Below are 20,246 nucleotides of genomic sequence, written 5' to 3'. Positions count from 1 at the left end.
GGTTTTCGCCTGTCTTCCCGAACTTTAAATCTTTTTTTTTTGTATTCATTCACTGCCATTGACGGTTATAAAGGTAAAAAAATCAAAACATTTTTTTCAATTTTTATTAACAAAAGTATGAAAACCTAAAAAAAAATTATTGTACATTTAGAACCGACATAAAATGTTTGATTAATCGTGAGATAACTAGTGAAGCCATGCGATAAATTACGCTAAAAAATGTTAATCGCCTGTCTTCCCGAATTTTGAATCTTTTTTTTTTTATTCATTCACTGCCATTGACTGTTATAAACGTCAAAAATGTATTTGAACTATTTCTATTAGTTTAACTTCTTTCCACTTTTGTTAACACGGGTATGAAAACCTAGATTTTTTTATTGTACATTTAGAACAGATATAAAATGTGTCATTAATTGTGAGTTAACTAGTAAAGTCATGCGATTAATTACGATAAAAAAATGTAATCGCCTGACGCCCCGAATTTTTTAATATATATTTTTTTATGAATTTATGGCAGAGAATTAGTTAATCGTCAAATTAATACTTTTTGTGGAATTAGATGTAATGCAGTTCTTATTTTGCATTGAAAAGTGCTCTTGACTCCAATGACTTGACCATAAAATAAATATGCTCTTATTTACAATGAGGCAAGAAATGATTGTTTTGCTGTCAATGGCGGCAGTGTGGTCCTGATTTTTACGGGGAGGTGTCTCTCTGTATTGCCATGATGCTCCATCTCTTCATTCAGTCAGATGGGATAGATGCAAAAGTGATGCAAGAGTTGCCTCTAATGGGAAATATCCCCGTGGGATTTATCAGAAGAAAGTCCGCAGTCCTTAGAGCGCCAAATGTTTAGCAACACCAATTTAATGTTAGAATTTGCAAAGAAATTATTTTTGCAACCGTCCCTGAACAATTTACACAGTATTTGTGTTAATAGTTAGTTAAAACAATACGTATTGCTATTTAAAATTGCACAACACACAATGAAGCTTCCTCAAATCTGAACTTTAGATAACTAAAGCGTCCAGTTGGTGCTGGTTTTGCCACTCAGCCATGAGGCAGCAGTGTGATACAGGTCCCAAACTCGGTTTTGAACAGATAAGCAGATTGACTTTGATTTTCTGGAAATGGCCTTGCCAAAGACCTGACCTCACCCCTACACATCATATGTGGGTTACGATTACATGTCAGATCCGTGCCAGGGAACTAATCAATTTAAATGAACTCTACCGGTAGAAAGTACAAAGAGAGCGTCTGTTCAAAGTGAAACTTGCTAGGGGACATTTCATCAATCAATTAATGGTGGAAGTGTATGAATTATGTGTGTGCTAAATTGGAGTAGAAAGTAGAAACATTAAGTAAGTTTTGGTTGGGTTTCATTCCCAACCATGCAGAATAATAGTACAACAGATGGGGCTTTTCTTGTGCTTTGAGTTTCAGGGATATATTAGTTTGGGATTTTACATTTATAGTTTGTTTTGGCTTTTTAATTTTTTTATTATTCAGTTCATTTTAAATGCAAGTTTGTTAAAAAATATAAATAATAGAATGACTATTGCATAAAGTACAACAAAAGTGAACTATGCAGGCGTATGCAAGGTGACAGCAATGAACTCATTCACTGCCATTGACGGCTATAGACGTAAAAAATTAATTTTAACTATTTCTATTAGTTTAACATTTGTTCCCACTTTTGTTAACAAGAGTATGAAAACCTAGCTTTTTTTTTATTGTATTGGAACAGATATAAATTCTGTGATTAATCGTGAGTTAACTAGTAAAGTCATGCGATTAATTATGATTAAAAATTGTAATCGCCTGACGCCCCTAATTTTTAATCATCTTTTCCTTATAAAAAAAAGATTATTCAAAATAAAAAATATATATGAAAAAAAAGAAAAAGAAAAGATCTACCGAAACTCAGACACAATCTGTTTCCTCCTCAGGTTATTGAATCGGTGGAGGCTGGTGTCTCGGATCTCACGCGGCTTCGTCTGTCCTTCCTTCCTTTTCTCGGTCTCTCCGTTGGTCTCTTGAGGCCTCCCTGATTTTATGTTTTTTGGATTTGTTGGGGTCTGGATGTTTCTTGGGCTGGGGAGGAGTTCCGGTGGGGGGTGTCTGGTCGGTGCTGGATTTCACCTTCCTTGGTTTTCTTCGGTCCCCTCGGGTCTCCTGGTGTTCGATTTAGGTGAACGGTATGAGATTTTTTTTTTTCTAATAGGTTTTCTGGTGAGCTAACAAACACACGCACGCACGCACGCACGCACACACACATACTCACCCACACACACACAAAAAAAAAAATGTATGTATGTATGTATGTATATATGTATATATGTATGTATATATGTGTATATATATATATATATATGTATATTTAAAAAAAAAAAAAAAAAAAAAAAGAGCAATGATGATGACATTTCCGAATGAACAATACTGAGCTCTTATAAGAAAAGAAAAAGAAAGAAGAAAAATTAAAAAAAAAAAAAAAAAAAAAAAAAAAGAAAAAGAAAAGATTATTCAAAATTAGGGGCATCGGGCAATTAAAATTTGTAATTGTAATTAATCGCATGACTTCACTAGTTAACTCTTGATTAATCAAAAAATTTATATTTGTTCTAAATGTACAAAAAATGTATAGGTTTTCATACTCTTGTTAATAAAAATGGAAAAATATGTTAAACTAATAGAAATAGTTAAAATGAATTTTTGACGTCTATAGCTGTCCATGGCAGTGAATGAGTTAAAAACATAACATATAAAACTAATAAATCAGGCCATTTCAAAAGAATATAAAATCTTACAAAGGCTTTGTTTTAGTTTAGTTTTTATTATTTTTAGTATTGTTTTTTATTTTAATATACATTATGCAATGTTGGCCAAGTGCGTGATTTAAAATAAAAACAAAAACAGGTCACTAAGTATTGTGCAATAAACTGCAATTCTCAAACAACTGATATAACTAAACGTTAGCTGTAGTTAATTTTATCAACATAAAATGTAGTTTCAGTTAGTTGTTTTAATTTTATTTTGTAAACAATTTTATAATATAATAATATAAAAACCTTGAGACGAGTTCACTTTCAAAGTCTGTGCCCTATTTGTGTGACACTAACCATGTTTGAATTGTGCAATCATGAATGTTGTGTGTTTAACTTTGCCATTTTATGAGTCACGTTCAAAGACCGCAGCCTCTTTTTTGCCTGACTGTTTCACGAGTGCAGTGTGTTTATTTTTGGCAACATCATTTCTATCATGTGGCATTCATTTTTCACATAGCAGCCATACCACAAATGCCAGTAGCCGATTTACTATTTATATTCCAGACTTGTATGCATTATTTTGCTAGGGACACATAAAGAAAGTATGCAAAACTGATGTGACAGCACATACCAAGCAGTCGCTTGGGTGAGGCTGTCTAGTCACCCTAATTCCCTCAGAAGGTAGGAGGGGTCACTTCAAAGGATCAAGCTGCAACTTTATTGGGGTGCGGTCGAGCACACGTGTTGGTGACATTCCAAGTTCACAATCCAGAGAGAATCCAGACTGCACTTGACGACAATGTAGTAAAAAAAAACAGGAAGATTTTTGCCCTTTGGGTCCTTGAAATGTTTGCTTTTCGGTAAACAAGCCAGAGGTTGGACAAACATGTTTTGACAACCTCCAGAAAATATGTTAAGGTCGGCGTGAGGCGTTGGCCAAATGCGAAGAGACGAATCGTATCCTCTGCGAGTAGACGAGGTCGACCACATAGAGCACCAAGTTGACAAAGGAGAAAACGGCCACCACCATTTTGCTGTCCCACGGACACTTCCCTTGAGGACACGAGTACGGTCGCCCGGGTGAGCCGTATTTGCTGTCGAAGCAGAACACGGGCCAAACCACTGATGCGCTCAGGTAGAGCAGCACCTCCAGCAGGGTACACACCACCACAAATCGATCAAAGGGCATACAGCGCACCGTCTTGGTGCGCCCACACACCGTCATGATGACCACCAGCGCAGTCAGAGTGAAGCAGAACGCGTAGACCACCACGCAGTAGATGGTGGCGGCGTACAGGGAATACTGGCTGCCGTTGGCCAGGGCGCCGAATATTACGCAGGCCACAAAGCTCTGGACCACTTTGAGGAGGCCGGAGACCGTGGCCATGTAGCCCGCCACGGCTTGGCCCGGTCTGGCTCGGCACAGGGCCACCTCGGCCCCGTAGGCCAGAGTCGCCAGGATGGAGCAGACGGTGACGGCGATGCGGAAATTGCGGACGTCGCAGCCGGCGTAGGGACACTCGGCTCGGACGAAGAAGAGCGGGTAGACCACAGACGCCGTCACATACCTGTAAATAAATAAACAGGTGGAGATATAGACAAGCAGAATATGAACACAAACACATCCGGGAAATAGAGTGAAGCCTCGCTACAGCATATCGTGGTTCATGATTCGCAATCGCACTATATCGCAGATTCTTAATCGCAAATCATTTTTAGAGGGTTTTACAGTGTACAGGTAAGTCCAAATGTTGAGCTGTGCACCCTCTGAGTAGAACCAGGTCATCATGCCGGGCAGTATTGAGGTCACTGGAAACGATGCAGTTGTATGGCCTCTCATACGATATCTTTTCATATTCATTAATTGTTTCCACATGCTAAAGTAAAAAAAAACAAAAAACTTTGTAATATACATAATAATAATAATAATAATAGATTATACAGTAGTGAGCTAATTTCCCATCTACTGAAAATACCGAACATCCTGGCATTTCTGCCATTTGCACAATGCAACACTTCATTTCCACAACGTATTGCTTTTGCCTGTGATTTGCATACAAACCAGGCACATTTGTTATAGTAGTCAAACATGTTATCACATTTTCAAATCAAAATAATCCTCATAAATCAAATTGCAACGATCCAAAGTCCAATGTTTTTTCAATAAGCGGAGAAATCAAATTACAACGATCCAAAGTCCAATGCTTTTTCAACGAGCGGAGAGCGTCTTTCACCAAGGAAAAATGCTGCATTCGAGGAAAGTGGGAAATCGGAATGATCCCAATCAGATTGTGTCAGTTCCAACCTCCACGTGTTCGTGGCAAATGTAAATACAAAACATATGTTCATGTGACACAAGGAGATTTGTAATGACTGCGTTAACAAGAACAAGAACTCCTGACAACCTCACGACTCTAGCTGGATTCTCAAGTATTTGGTTTAGGTGAACGGTATGGGATTTTTAATAGGTTTTAGGTGAATCAATGAGCACACACTCACACGCACGCACATATGCACGCACACAGTCACACATGCACATACTCACGCACATGCAAAAAAAATAAAATAAAAATAAAGAGAGAGCAATGATAATGACATGTCGAATCGGTAAGATTACCGAATGAACAATACTGGGCTCTCTCCCAAAAAAAAAAAGGGAAATAAACGGGGGGGCTTGGCGACAAGGAATTTTTTGGAATCAGCCATCTTTGTTGTTTACATTTGCCTCAAATGCTTTGAGATTGGACCTGGGACACTCTTGAGTGGGATAAATCCGACTTCACTCTCCTTGAACGCAACATAAGACCGCCATTTTGACTTGTGACGTAATTTCGGAATTGTCAATACAGTAGCTAGCTAATGGGCTCTTTGCACAAATCGACTACTTCCTGAACTCAGTACCACTGCTTCATTTCCTGTCTTTCATGATTGGACAAATTGATTAATCCAGGTGTGCCTGACCTCAGTAACCACGACGACAATGGCCAGACACACCTGGATTAATCAGTTTGTCCAATCATGAAAGACAGGAAATGAAGCAGTGGTACTGAGTTCAGGAAGTAGCGGATTTGTGCAAAGAGCCCATTGTCCCATCTATAGCGTTTGACATTACAGTAGAAATATGCTAGCATAAAACAAGCTTAATTTTTGTAATGAAAAATGATATAGCTGGTTGGTGTGTTAGTATGTAATTTTGTCTTTTGTTTTATGTATTAGTTTTATAGTAGCCTAAATTTCAACTGGGAGTAACACACAATTAGCAAGCACCCTTTGACTATTTTTTTTCTTCTTTTTTTTTTGTGAACTGTGCAAACAAGAGAGTGAGAACAGTACTTTAAAAAGTAGGTTTTAAGAAGTTTAGTTAGATTTAATTTGTTTAAAGATTTTTATTTTTTGGGGGGGGTTTCTGTTTATCAGAGGTGTCCAAACTATGAATGAATCCTTTGTGATAAACGGGAGTTCAACGTACACAGAACATCCGTTATGGGGAAATGATCACTTCACACTTACATAATTAATCTCTCATATTGTATTCATTGCTGTTGGTTTTATTTCATGAATGTAAATCATTTCCCATGCAAGCACACGCCATATGAGAATTATTTAGAATCTGACTAGGGCAGCACAGTGTGTGCGTGGATCTCAAGGCTGCCTCACAGTTATGAGGTTCAGGGTTTGAATCTGGTCTGGCCTGTGTGGAATGTGTGTGTTCTCTCCGCTTCCTCTCACATTCCAAATACATTCGTTTCTGTTTGTGTTAAACAAGTGAGTGTCAAAAGTAGTTTCTTAAAAATCATGCTGGCAACAGATTTGCAAAAAAGTCGACATTTTGCCTCAAGCAGGTTCTCTCCCTCCAGCCTCGGAAAAAATACATTAGCAAAAGCAACGTCAACTCTTTGAGAGCCATAACATATTCTTGGCCCCAAGCAAATACTGATTATTTTTTTTTAATGTACCTTAGATTTATTGACTGCAATCATTAACCTTCCTGTAGCATAAACACAAGCGTTTTAGATTTGGGAATTGTCTTTTTGGGTTTCAATTGATGACAACATGTTACTAATAAACAAAAGAAATTGGACTGGGATGTTTTTGGCACACAAACATTTAAATTAGGCCTACTCTTGAAGGACCAGCACTGTGGAGTTTATTCATTCATTATGTTCAACATAGTCACCATTTCTTCATTCACTTATCCATAAATCATCCCATCAAATAAATTGCCCAGTATTTTACAATCCATCCTCGAGGCGACTTACACAAGTGTGGCGAAGGCGGCGCATGTGACGGTGAGGTTGTCCCAGGAAACTGGCAGGCAGCTGTGGAGGCGAGTGGCATCCAAGAAGAAGACCGCCACCGACATGGCAAAGCAGAAGCACCACACGGCCATGCAGAAGACACCGTGGGAACCGCTGTAGCCCGCAGTGTGGATCACCATGGCGATCACCGCGCAGCCCATTGCCAGCTGGCAAAGGCGGGCGGCGCCGAGAGGTGAGAGCAGCGCTCTCATGTTCAGGTATGGGCCGCCTTGGGGATCCATCAGCAGGTGTTTGAAACCAATATGAATGGAGTCACGTCTGACTTTAAACCTTCACTCAAGCGAATTGAACTCTTTTTCCGTCCTTGGTGTCTGAATGGTCACGCCCCGATTATGACAATCCGCACAGGGGTCACACGTCCGTATACAGTAGTCGGGCGCTTGCCTGTCCAACGTAGCAGGAAGTTCTTCTGTATGATGACAGCTCGTTGATCATTTCAATCCAAAGAAAACTGTCAAGAGAAAACGTGACCTTCTTGTGTCTGCTGTCAAATGCTAACACTCATCTTCCTCCTCACACACTTGCTGCCTTCTAACGGTGTGTGCTGTGTGGATGGTATGCTGGGGCTCAGTCGGACCAGAATGGAAGTTATTTAGGGTTGGGACGGGTCATGGTCTAATGAGTGTGAGGGGTGTGTGTGTGTGTGTTTGTCAGCCATGGAGACACATTGGAGAGCCTATTAAATGGTACAAGCCTGAGCCCTGAAAGAATATCACCAATTAATTTATCATTATTTCACAATGAATCAATGTGAACAGATGGGATCCATTTTTAAAATGTTTGATTTTGCACTTTTATTCTTTTTTAAGCCCGTTTATATATATATATATATTTTAATGCTTGCGCTCTAACAGACGTGTGTCAAACTCAAGAGGCCCATGTGGCCCACCAATAACATTGGCAGAAAATCTCTTCTGAAATTGTAATTGATCTTAAATTATAACAGTCATAAGTGTCAGCTGAGAGAAAACATAACAATGTGGCCTGTGATGAAAACGAGTTTGGCATCCCTGCTCTAACAGAAGTACAGACCTCATTAAATCTTCAAAGAATTCCTGCACAATTCAGGTCTTCCTGGCTTGGAAATTCAAAAACTGGGACTCTAGAGTCATTACTTTACTCTTTTTCTGACTTAAATGCATACAGTATAATACAATATCTTATGTCATTTGTTTTCAAATAAGGCAGGTCATTTTAATGCTCAATGACACTTTTTGCACGACAGTTTTTTTTTTTTTTTGGGTGCCTATACTTAAGACTGTATGGCATGCGTATTCTTTCAATGACAACATTACAAGTCTGGTTATACTGTTCTCAAATAATCTCAAGACTGAAAAGTTTTCTTTAAAAAAAAAAATTTGAATCGAGGACATGATCTTATGTTGTGGTAAACCAGAGTGAATTGTTTAGTATGCTGTACCACCATATGAGCAATCACAGGTCGGTCCAAACGTCATTATGTCATTTGAAGGTAAAGTTCTGAAGGAATACTGGTTCTTTACTACTCGACAAGACGATGTTCTTGTCTGATTGTGATATCGGTTCTTAGCTCTCTGTCTCCACCTGCAGTATTTATATTTTTGATTTTATTTTTTTAGACTAAAGAGATGGGCTGCACTGTCTTGCTCAACAGTCAACAACGTCTGTGTTACTTATTTACCACAGCAAATTCTTGTTTAAAAAAAAAAACACGAAAATATACTAGCAACTTAAATGTTTCCATCAAGCAAGAAATATATAAAAGGCAATACTAATCCCATAAAATATTTTGAACAAAAAGTCAAGTCAGCAACTTGCGAGTCTAAAATTGCCGCCCCAGGTAACCTTAAAACCACCAGGGGGCAGAAGTGGGACAGTTTGTAAACAGTTGTGTATCACGCTGCACACTTTTTGTGTTGCATTTCCTAAAAATAAGTCACAATGTGGAGTTTACACAACTCATGCTCATGTTTCTTTTTAGACGTCATTCATTTACAGTCCCCTCCAAAAGTATTGGAACGGCAATGTAAATTAAAATTCCTTTGTTTTTGTTGTATACTAGTGAAGACATTTGGATTTAAAGTTCAGAATTTCCGCTTTCATTACATCTTGATGTGTTAAACAACTCAGGACAGAGCACCTTTTGTTTGAAGCAATGAGCTTGGATGCATTTTTCTGCAAATTGCCAGACAAAATGGTTTTGTGGACTTCAGAATTCATGCTTCACAGATGAGCTTGTGTGTTCTGGATCTTTCGCAGATTCTTTCTCCATACTTTGGCCTTTCCATCACTTTGGTAGAGGTTAATTTTGGTCTCAAGAAATATGAGATAACATGAAATAAAAGCTGGAATCCTCAACGTTTGTCTCACATTCATCTGAAACCCAAATGTCTTCAGTACACAAAAAAAAAACAATAATTGACCCCCGCCGTTCCAAAACTTATGTATCGGATTATATGCGTTTATAACTATAACTATAGACCACCACCCAGCCTTTCATCCTCACAGTAAATCTCAGCAACAATTGTTACACCATTGTATTAAAATATTCACCTGTGGTAGAATACAAGCACGATCAGTATGCAAAACAAAGTCAAAATATAGTCAGTTAAACTAAAACTGAATTCAAAACAATACCACATCATCAAAAACAGCATCTTTTTATTATTGAACTATTCTTAAGCGGTTTTGAATAAACCCCATCCAGCAGTTTCTCTTCACACACATCAACCAGCAATCACATCAGTCTTCTCATCAAATATGAATTCTTCACTCCACCAGCCATGACCTCACACAGTTCAAAGTGCGAGTACAGGCATCTTCCAAGTTGAATTGAAGTGCGCAGCAGTCACACAGCTGAGGTTGAAGTGCAATCAATTGGCTGTGCAAGGCGGCGAGTGTCAAGACGTCTGGCTTGGTTGCACTTCTCACCCTCACACGTCTCATTTCTTACCTGCAAGGAACACAAGACAAGAAAAACGCAAACGTCTTTACTTCTGGTAGTGGCGGGCCTGACACCTCTACGGCACCAAGCAACACTCACACATACCGATTTACTGCATTAATGATAACTTTCTTTCATTAAGATTCTGCTTGCCAAGTTAATTCCTATATGCAAAATATAGCCAAGGAAGTGTTTGAGCAGCTGTTTGCGTAAGTTATGCACAGATCTCGTCAGCATGGTGTCTGCGATCAAACGACAACATTCAAAGCAGCAGTGAACAATGTGTGTGTGTGTGTGTGTGTGTGTGTGCGTGTGTGTGTCCTCTGTTGCCCACCTGGAAGCTTGAGCCACTTGGGCACCTTGCCCGCGTCCGATCTGCCAGGCTTTGCTTTGTTTGTTGACGCTCTGTTTTGATCGTCTTCCGTGGGTGAGCTGGTGTCAGGAGTTGGTTCTGGAGAAGGCTGGCATCCTTTTGTGGCTGATGAGCTGGTGGAGGGTCTTGTTGACTGGAGCATGCAGCTGGGATGTCGGAGGTGGGTTAGAGATGAGATGAGGGACAAGTCGGAAAAAGGTCTAAATCTTTTTTGTGTTAAGATGCAATATGGAACTTTTCCCCCCAAAATAACTTTACAATAAGCTTTTTATTTGACCATTTATGACTGAAATGTATTCTAATTAGAAGATTAACATCTTAGCTGTTCACAATGGGTACTCCTGCAAGCCTCTGGCCGATAGTTTTCAAACTTGATTCGGGTTAAAAATTCCCGCGCCCTGTCTGCGGATGTGACGTCATGTGTGCGGTGTGTATGTGCCGTTTCGTTTTTCGTCAGCAGGTGGCAGTAGTGATTCAAAATTGAATATTCTAAGTTCAGTAGCTTTAAAGAAAACGCATACAAAAAAGCTAAAGACAAAGGTTTTACATAGAAAAATTGTTGGTACCCCTCAATAAATTAAAAATGAACAATGGTCGCTAAAGTAACTTGAAACTGACAAGCAATAATTAATGAAAATGTACTGACAATCAACCAGTGAAAATCTGACATTTCTTTTGAATCAATTAAAAAAAATTGTGAATATAAAAAAATGATGGTTCCACTAGATAAGACTGAAAACATTTTGACTTAAGGCACACCTTGAATTAAGGTGTAACATCTAATTAGCACTCCCGATGTCTTCAAAGTTGTAGTCAGTCAGTCTGCCCATTTAAAGATTTAAGAAGAAACAAAGCAACCAAAAGGGAAAAAATACTCAAGAACATTTTAATGCTTGCTGAATTAATGTCTTGCAAGAAGTCATGTAAAACGAAAAACAAAAAACAAATTGTCGAATTGAAGGTCTATTTAGTGGTTCCACTAAATAAAGTGCACACATGTATGGACGTACCTTGCAATGGATTCATTTGCTTGCAAAGCCGAGACAGACGATTCGAGAAGTTCCCTCTTTAAGTACAATTCTGTTGACACAAACACACAAGTAATAAAGAACAGCCCACATTGGGATCTACTTCCAATGAGCATAAAAAGTAAAAAATAAAAATGAAAAATAGAAACCTGTCTTGACGTCGGAGCCGAGGTACACCACGGCACCGGGAAACAGGTCAGCCTGGTGACAAACACAAGACGCAATACATACATTTTCAAGATGGCTGGCATATGGGTATCCACCATATAATTAAGACTCAGAAACAGGTTGCAAGTCACATTTGACAACCACTGTAAAAGAAAAAAAGAAAAAAAGAAAACCCATGCCGGAGATTACAATAACTTAAAAAATTACTCCTCAGTATGGCTCCCAGGAAAGTCGCAATTTCAGGCGATTGTGCTACTTCATTCAATTCATTCAGTACTTTCCGTCACGTCAGTATGAGAATTGCTCTCCATGTGTGCGTGTTTGTGTGCACAGATCAAAGTGAGGCCCGTATGAACCCCGTGTGCCCGCCTGGGTAAATCAAGTCCAGCTGGGGTCAAGGACAGTGGAGAGGGAAACAAGTGTGAGTATAAGTAGGAGAGCGAGACTCAGGGAGAATGAGAATGTAGAGCGTCTTTGAAGATAAGAGTCAGCCAGTGTGTGTGTGTGTGTGTGTGTGTGTGTGTTGATAGTGAACGTCCAGTTCTTTTTCAAGAGAAGAGTGTGACTGATGCGGTTTGCCTGAATCCAATCTTTCAATTAAAATTGTGGCGCTCCCTGAACGACCAACAGTGCGATGCCTCTTACCTGGAAAAGAGTGACAGCGGGATCATCCAGAATTTTTTTGGGGGGTGTGATAACTGGAAAAAATGGAAATGAAATTGAGTTGTCGACTTGCTAAAATGTACACTGGTCCTCACATGTTTATACGTATTTTAATTTACATTCATTTCAATATGCGTTTTCCACAAAACTACCCCCCCCCCCCACCCCCCCAAACCAAAACCCAAAAATGTGAATCCGCCTTCAAGGACCGAGTTTGCCCACCCCTGATATAGAGCATACTCTAAAGACCACCTTATCTAATTGGTGGAGACGGGTTGGTTTCAAAAAAAATAATTCTCAAAAATAATATGGTGTAGGAAGAATCTGACTTAATGGCACTTACAGAGGTAGAAACTGAGCAAGGGGTCCTCCAAGTGGGTCCTTACAAAATCCATTAAAGCCCCAACTAGAGAGAGAGGGAAAAAAAAAATCAAAATCAGAGCATGCTTCGTGTGGAGGAGAGTTTTGTTTTAGACTACGACTGAATGATTTGGGAAAATTATCTAATTCTGATTCAATATGCAATTGTTTGTTTTTAACCTGTTCTCTTCGGCTGCTAAGTAATGCACAGTAGAATGGAGGAGCTTCATCGCTTATATTTAAAAATGTTTCCAGTACAATACTGGAGTTTCGTATACGGCCACTGTGGCAATTATTGTACAGTGGTACCTCAGAGTTCGGACATAATTCGTTCCTGTGAATTGAAGTTTGAATTGTTCAACCTCCAAAACATTTTTTCCCGTAGGAAATAATGTAAATGCCATTCATTTGTTCCCAAGCTCCAAAAGAGAAAATTCCTATTTTAATTTCTATTTATGTAAAAAAAAAAAACCAGAACATTTACACCCTGTACAGTATTTAAACAATAAAAATAAATAAAAAAAGTTGTGGTGTGACGGAATCAGTAGATGAAAAATGCTATGTTAATGAATGCTTTAGTTCCGAGTGCCGAGTTGGGGTATTTTACATTGGGCATATTGTTAGACTACTAAGGGGTCTTTTGTGCGCCGTTTAACGTTGTTGAACATCTAGGGGTGGTTCCTTGTGGCAGTATTTACGGAAGTAGTCGCGTTCGAACTCCGAGGTTCCACTGTATTAAGGTCTTCTTCTCATGTATTTGAAATGATAAGCAAATATATTATTTGGGGAAATTAATTCATAAGTATTGTTTTCCTTTTGCGGTCCTGTATATTTTGCTCATGAGAATGTCATGACAATGTTTGCTTGCATGGTTCATTAGATTATAATCAATTGCCACCCCCCCCTTTTTTTTTAAAGAATACTAATGAATCTTACGAGTTAATGAGTGTGCTGTGAAAGTGACGAGACGACCATTATGGCACTGAAATAGTGAGGGGGATCGATACCGTTTGAGATGAAATCGCTAAGATCGATTCCCTAACTTTGATATTAGGTTGACATTGATACAGTTGACACTTCAGTCATTTCAGGCACTATATTTGTAGTATCTTACCACAAAAGAAATCTGTACTGGTATCGAGCAGCAGGGTGGCTTTCCGTGCAGCAAAGAAAGTTATTACAACATCTTTTAGTAGCCGTCTAAATTCATTTGTGGTAAGCTGCAACAGGTAAATGTGATGTGGGGAAGCACTGCAGGCAGCTATGTTTTATTTGGTGGAGCAGATCAATGCGAATTAAAAACGTTCTGCTAAAGGGGAGAGAGAGCGAGAGACGTAAGGGAAGTGGTGACATTAGTAGCTTCGCCTTATGGTATGGTTAAGGCCATTTTCTTTTCAATTTTGCTTCTCTTCCCGCCACTCCCCCAAATCACAGCCTTTGCGATTTCAAATTTGCATTCCACTACATAGCTATGTCGGTTCCGTTTGGATTAATCATCAGCCCAATTTTCGACTGAAATTCCCCCCTGATTTGTTGTTGTTGGGTAGAATTGATAAGAATGTACAAATAGCTTTAACATTAGAGCCACATCTGTGAAAAACTACAAACCTGTCTCGAGGGGCCTGAAGAAACCCTGTAGAACATGTCGATCTGGAAACTGAATCCTTAGCACAACCTGAAGAAACAGCACAAGTAGGCATACTGTACTGTATGTCGGCACATTCCAATGGCACGCGTCTCAAAACGGGAATGAGCGTGTATCATGTGTACACACTTTGGGGTATCGGTCTATCTTCTCCTTCATCTGTGCTTCTCGGAGAGATTTAGTCATCAGCGGTGTCTCCTCCAACAATTTCCTGAAGAAAATGGGATGAAGGGCATTGAAGTTAGAATCTTATGAGTGGAATGAATAAAAAGCAGAAGGTGAATTCTAACTTCGGACAGAGAGAGCAGAGCGCCAAGGAAGGCAATGTGTGAACGTGTGCTTGTCAATGCTAGAGATGAATTCCTGCTAACGTCACCTTTGGTAATTGCAGTAATTGTTAAAGTACAATAGTAGTAAATAATTGGGCAGCCAGACAAAAATGCATGAGGCCTGATGTGCTTGGTTGCTGGCAAAAAAAAAAAGAATAAGAAATTCAACAAAGCTATGATCTTCATGCCAACAATCGAGTTAGCAATATTCTCATATCGGACCTCTAAAACGGCTGAACACGGCTTAGCGAGTCCGCGCTCATTCTGAATCTTCCGACAAGTTATTTGTGTAATTCAGTGTGAGACTTGGATGACAAACTCTTTATTTAAACAAAGCTGGCCGCATGCGAAGGGTGAAGCGTTAAAAGGTAATGGTCGCACAGTGATGACGTAACGGGGTTTAAAAAGGGAGCGTTCACCAAAAATTGTGCTGAATAAACGAGGCCAGCAGGTTTGCTTAAAAAAAACACACACACACACAACTTCCTGAGTGATTTTGTCCGTCGAAGAGTGCTGAATCGGAATGGTCCACAAGCGCCAATATTCTTTGCCAATAAATAAATGTCACGGCTTAAACACCGATTCACAGCATCAGTTGCTATATTTGCTGTTGGTGTATCAGAATATGAATCTTACAACATCTCATTTATTATCTCAGGCTATATTATTGTCTCACAGTTGTCACTTTCATCCACTAACCTCTCACTCTTAAGCTGAGCAAAACGCTTGCGCACATCATCCACGGTCACGTCAAAGAACTCATCTGGCAGCTCCACGGCATCTTCAGAGCGATGGCACACGCGCTCCAGGTGGTAGATGAGAGGCTCTCTCTCCACTGGCTGCAGCCATCGAGAGTGAAAGCTCAAATGAAGGCATGACACCCAACAAGTTTTCATTTAAAGATTGCAAGTGTTTACCGCCAAGAACTTTAGCGCTCCATCCATAATCTCGTCTGACTTTTTGGCAGTGGGTTGATTCTGCAGAGAAATAATTTATGATTAGAAAATGTTCATTGGAGGCTAAATGAATTGCTCAGCGGGAAAGGACGACGACTCTCTGGTGCAACATCGACCATATTTGGAAGTGCTGGCACTGAATATTAATTCTAGGCATGTCAAATGCCTTCTTGCCACGCCACGGCATTCCGCAACACCCTCAACACATACACAATGAGTGGACTCATCGATGGCACCTTGCAGGGCTAAGTGCAGTGTGAACAAGGCCTTAGCGTAGAGGTGCCCAAGTCCGGTCCTGGAGAGCCCCTGTCCAGCCCCTTTTCCAGGTCTCCCTCCTCCAACGCAACTGAATCCAATGATCAGCTCATCAGCAAGCTTTGCAGAAGCCTGTTAACGATCCTGATCATGAATCAGGTGTGTTGAAGGAGAGAAACATGGAAAACATGCTGGTTAGGGGTTCTCCAGGACCGGACTTGGGCACCCCTGCCTTGCAAATGCTTTCATTTTATACTGGATTTGTGATTGACCTCGTCCCATTCAATAAATTGCTGAAAGGCAACATTTACGACAACAACAAAAAAAGATAATGCAAGGGCTCGCAACTCGAAATTGTTGGATATTTACGGCACTCGTAGGCCATCTACAAACAAATTAAAATAAAGAGGATACCCATTTCACATACCTTGGTGGCCGATCCATGGGAGGGCTTGGCTTTCTTGGCTTTGGGTGATTCTATGGCAGATGCTGACAGTGATGAAGACGACGATAAAGTTGGGGAGTGTACGCGTCCATCTGCACTTCCTTCCGGACCGCCAAGGCGCTGACCCCCTCCGGAAAAAGGAATGAATACCACTATGTGCTCAGAAGATGATGATGATGACGAAGATGAAGATGACGTAGAGGATGACGACAGGGCGTTGAGCCCTGACGGCCCCGCCTCCTCCCCACGACAGGCCTCTGACATTCCTCTTACTACAGGAGGAGACTTTGGTTCATTTCTTTCCTGGATTTTTTCCTGTTGAACAGGAAGTGTACTAGTGGAAGGAACAGGGGTGATCCCCAGTACGGTCTCTGTTGACTGAGCAGGGTTCGAGTTTTTAGCCATCTCGCGTGACACTGAGATTTCCGAATGGGAAGGAACAGGGTCAGGCAGAGAGGCGGAGCTTTGAGGGCATTCATTGACAGCAGGGGGCGCTGGCACAACGGCGACTTCAGTTGTCTCCATGCAATCTTCTCCTGGTGCTTCGTCAGGTTTCAAGAAAAACCTGTCAAAGGCAAAATATAAACAACGCAATGAAATGACTTAGGAACTGGGGTTGATGGTTCATGAATCTGAAATCACAGGTAAACCTCAAAGGGCAGTTTACCTGACAATGGCACTTCCTCCAGTAAGGCCTAATGACTTCAGAGTGGTCTCCTTGAGGGCCTCTTCCCCACACACCTACACACATACGCTCTTAACCGCTGGATGACATACTTACAAAATACTTTTGCTGTCTTGACAGGTAGATATACATTTCATACCTCATCTCTCATGTAAACGCACACAGGAGTGGACCCAGACTCGGACAGCTCTGACGCGCTGGGGAAAGGTGACATCATTGAGGAAGGAAGGGTTAATTCAAGTGTTTTACTCTCTTTTGGTTTAATGGCACCTAAATAAAGCAAATTACACTTGAGCACGCTAATCCAAATTGAAATGGACAAAAAACAACAATAAAACCTCTCTTTCATATGACTTAAGGCACACACTGCATGTGTAAACCATGTGTGCATTTTCTGCATGTTGACACCAACTGAACGAGAAATGTTTTACGATTGTTTACCTCAATTATAAAAAAAAAAAAATCAAAGGTTTAAGGCTAGGTTTAAAAAATAAATAATCGATAATGAATCGATTTTCCTTTTCGATCACGATACGCTTCATAAAACCCTGAATCGATTACTTTAATCTCTCTTTTCCTCATAAATTCATGAGAAAATTGAATGTTAACTCATTCACTGCCATACATTCATTAAAAAATATATATAAAAAATTAGGGGCGACAGGCGATTACAATTTTTAATTGTAACTAATCGCATGACTTCACTAGTTAACTCACGATTAATGACAAATTTTATATCTGTTCTAAATTTACAATAAAAAAAATCTAGGTTTTCATACTCTTGTCAACAAAAATGGAAAAAATGTTAAACTAATAGAAATTGTTTAAATGAATTTTTGACGTTTATAGCAGTCAATGGCAATGAATGAATTTAAAATAAACATTACAAATTTGGGGAATTTAAAATTGAAATCTAATCGAACGGAGCTCTTGTGAATCGAAATCAAATCGATTGAGGAGATCAGAAATGATACCAAAAGCTTTGGTTTACCTGCCGGCAAAGAAAAACAATAACAGGCATCCTTGGAAAAGAATCCGGCTGCGGAGTGATGTAGTTTACGAGAGATGAGTGTTGGAGGACGCTTAGCTGCTGGGACTGATTGGCAACAGCTGTGTGTGTGCGTGTGTGTTCACGTTTTCCGTAAGAACTGCGATTTTGCTGGGGTACCATACCAGGTTGTACTATTAAAACACACTGAAGTCCATCTGTTTTATGCAGAGTTGAGGACTAGAACATATATTTTTAAAATCAAATGTGATCTTTCAAAGGCAGAGGGCACGTTAAATTAGCCCGATACACACACACATACCTGATCTGTGGAAAATGTGTCAGGAGTTCCCAAAAACTCTTCCCGCAAGAAAAGGAACCCTGGAGACGAGAGCCATCTTCCATCTGCAGCGCAATGCGCACCTGGGAGATAAGGTAGGTAAGCACACATTTATCCAGCTTTCCTATGAAATAACACAAAATTAATTGTTCGTGGGGTTAACGAGAAAATGTAACACATGAAACATCAACTAAAATACAAAATCAAAGATTAATTCAACAATCTCTTCAACACTCAAACCAAACATTGTTTATATAAGATATTTATGGTTGAATGTAAAAACGTATAAATCCAGCCATAAAGACTAAATAAATACAATATATATATATATATATTATACATCCATTTGGAGACCTCTCAATCAAGTGAATGGACCAGTCACAAACATTTTTAACACAAGCTTCACTATTTCATCCATTGCCAACATATGATATTCTACATATGCCCAAATGTTGTAGTGAAACACAATATATGTGTACTGTATAAAATAAATAAAACCAGGAAGTGGTCGAATTATTTGCCACATTGCTTAAGAAATGGCAGTGATCTCACAACCCTGCTCGGCCTGCGTTTTAGAACCAGGGTTGAAGAGGTTCTGACGAACGGTTCCATTGCAACTACATGGCCCCGAAAAAGTGTCATGGAAAAGCGACCACACAGGACAGTACCAGACTGTTTTCGCGGGGTTGAACCGGTACAAAGGAAAAGGGTCTTTAGTGCCTCTTTGGTGTCTTGTAACTTACCTGACTATCAGATACGTTCTGTGTCCTTGTACTTGGCACCACTTCTAGCTTGGCATTGTTAGGCAGGTTGGCAAACCTCCACTGCAGTGTCAGGTCGAGAACTGTCCTTTGAAACCTGCCCAAAAAAAAGACATAGTGGTGTGACATCCATAGAATTGTATTTTAAAAGCATATACACCAATTAACTGAATATATTATTATGGGGAAGTCAAAATGTCACTTGTGATGTGACCTAATTGTGAAATGATATATCAATTAGATTTGTTAGCATCAACGCGAAATCCTACAGAGAAATATATTATATAAAAAAACCGCAAAATCTCTTGAGTGCCAACTAACTGAAAGCTTCTTCTTTTTTCTTTCTTTTTACTCTTCTGTATCGTTAGCCAACAGCAAAAACATTGTCAACTTGGATCCACTACTTACTTTAAACCGTGATTGTCGGGATTAAATCCATGCTTCTTGCAGACCTCCTCCAGCACCTACACGAAAGACAACTAAAACTTACTACTGTATACACATGACGTTATGCGACAAAGTGCAACAAAACAAAACCCAGGAACACAAAATCTGATCTGTCACTGGCTATAGTATAGCTAGTTAGCTAAACAAGCTAACTGTAAGAGAAATTACAATACCAATATTGAAACAAACCGCCTCAAACAAGAAACGTGAAACGTTGTTTAAACGACCATTACCTGTAATAACGGTGTATTCGGGGACACTTTAACTGTCTGTCTTCTTCCATTTGGCGTTAGGACCGTCACAGACGTACCACTAGCTGCCATTGTGTTTTGTGACGTCACACATTTTCTTTGAACAACCTTTATTGGTTGCGGTATACAAAAAAAAAAAAGATTATTTATCATCACTTATAAGCTGTGGTCTGAATAGCTATTTACAAAAACAACATTAAAATATGCTGCGTCATTTTAGTCACTGATCACAGTACAGGCTCCTACATGGGTCATAGGTCATTTTTACTCAATACCCCTCCCACGAAATTAAACAGGTGATACAGCCATATTGTGGAATGTACTTCCTTTGAGCTTCAAAAAATAAATAAATAAATAAAACACATTCTTAGGAATCCATTCCAGTGGGACTTTTTTTTTTTTAATTATTATTTTATTTCTTAGATTTGTTTTCCCTTGTATTTACTGCCAAATGTATTTTTTTTTCTATATCTATGCCAAGCACCGTTGGAGATCCAATATGAAAAAGTGTAAGGCATCAATTATATGCGGATTTTTCGCTACTC

General features: G+C 39.6%; 2 protein-coding genes across 2 annotated transcripts; both read right to left on the bottom strand.

Moving 5' to 3' along the window:
* Positions 1 to 3,612: 3,612 nt before the first annotated feature.
* On the bottom strand, positions 3,613 to 7,385 carry LOC147170136 (myeloid-associated differentiation marker-like protein 2). Its single transcript, XM_086083236.1, has 2 exons — positions 7,025 to 7,385; positions 3,613 to 4,333 (listed from the first exon to the last, which is right to left on the bottom strand). Exons 1-2 carry the CDS (start codon positions 7,303 to 7,305, stop codon positions 3,679 to 3,681), a joined length of 936 nt encoding a protein of 311 aa, XP_085939362.1. The 5' UTR covers positions 7,306 to 7,385; the 3' UTR covers positions 3,613 to 3,678.
* Positions 7,386 to 9,707: 2,322 nt separating this feature from the next.
* aspscr1 (ASPSCR1 tether for SLC2A4, UBX domain containing) lies at positions 9,708 to 19,821 on the bottom strand. The gene is made up of 17 exons (XM_086082739.1): positions 19,684 to 19,821; positions 19,412 to 19,467; positions 18,986 to 19,100; positions 18,225 to 18,325; positions 17,054 to 17,111; positions 16,897 to 16,970; positions 16,212 to 16,794; positions 15,491 to 15,550; positions 15,273 to 15,412; positions 14,374 to 14,455; positions 14,208 to 14,274; positions 12,583 to 12,645; positions 12,222 to 12,274; positions 11,558 to 11,609; positions 11,391 to 11,460; positions 10,342 to 10,526; positions 9,708 to 10,016 (listed from the first exon to the last, which is right to left on the bottom strand). Exons 1-17 carry the CDS (start codon positions 19,771 to 19,773, stop codon positions 10,006 to 10,008), a joined length of 1,860 nt encoding a protein of 619 aa, XP_085938865.1. The 5' UTR covers positions 19,774 to 19,821; the 3' UTR covers positions 9,708 to 10,005.
* Positions 19,822 to 20,246: the final 425 nt, after the last annotated feature.

This window comes from Leptonotus elevatus, chromosome 8 (genome assembly GCF_054856555.1).
Source record: "Leptonotus elevatus isolate MCC_2025b chromosome 8, RoL_Lele_1.0, whole genome shotgun sequence".
Taxonomy (NCBI): Eukaryota; Metazoa; Chordata; class Actinopteri; order Syngnathiformes; family Syngnathidae; genus Leptonotus; species Leptonotus elevatus.
This window is presented reverse-complemented; position numbering and strand designations above follow the sequence as displayed.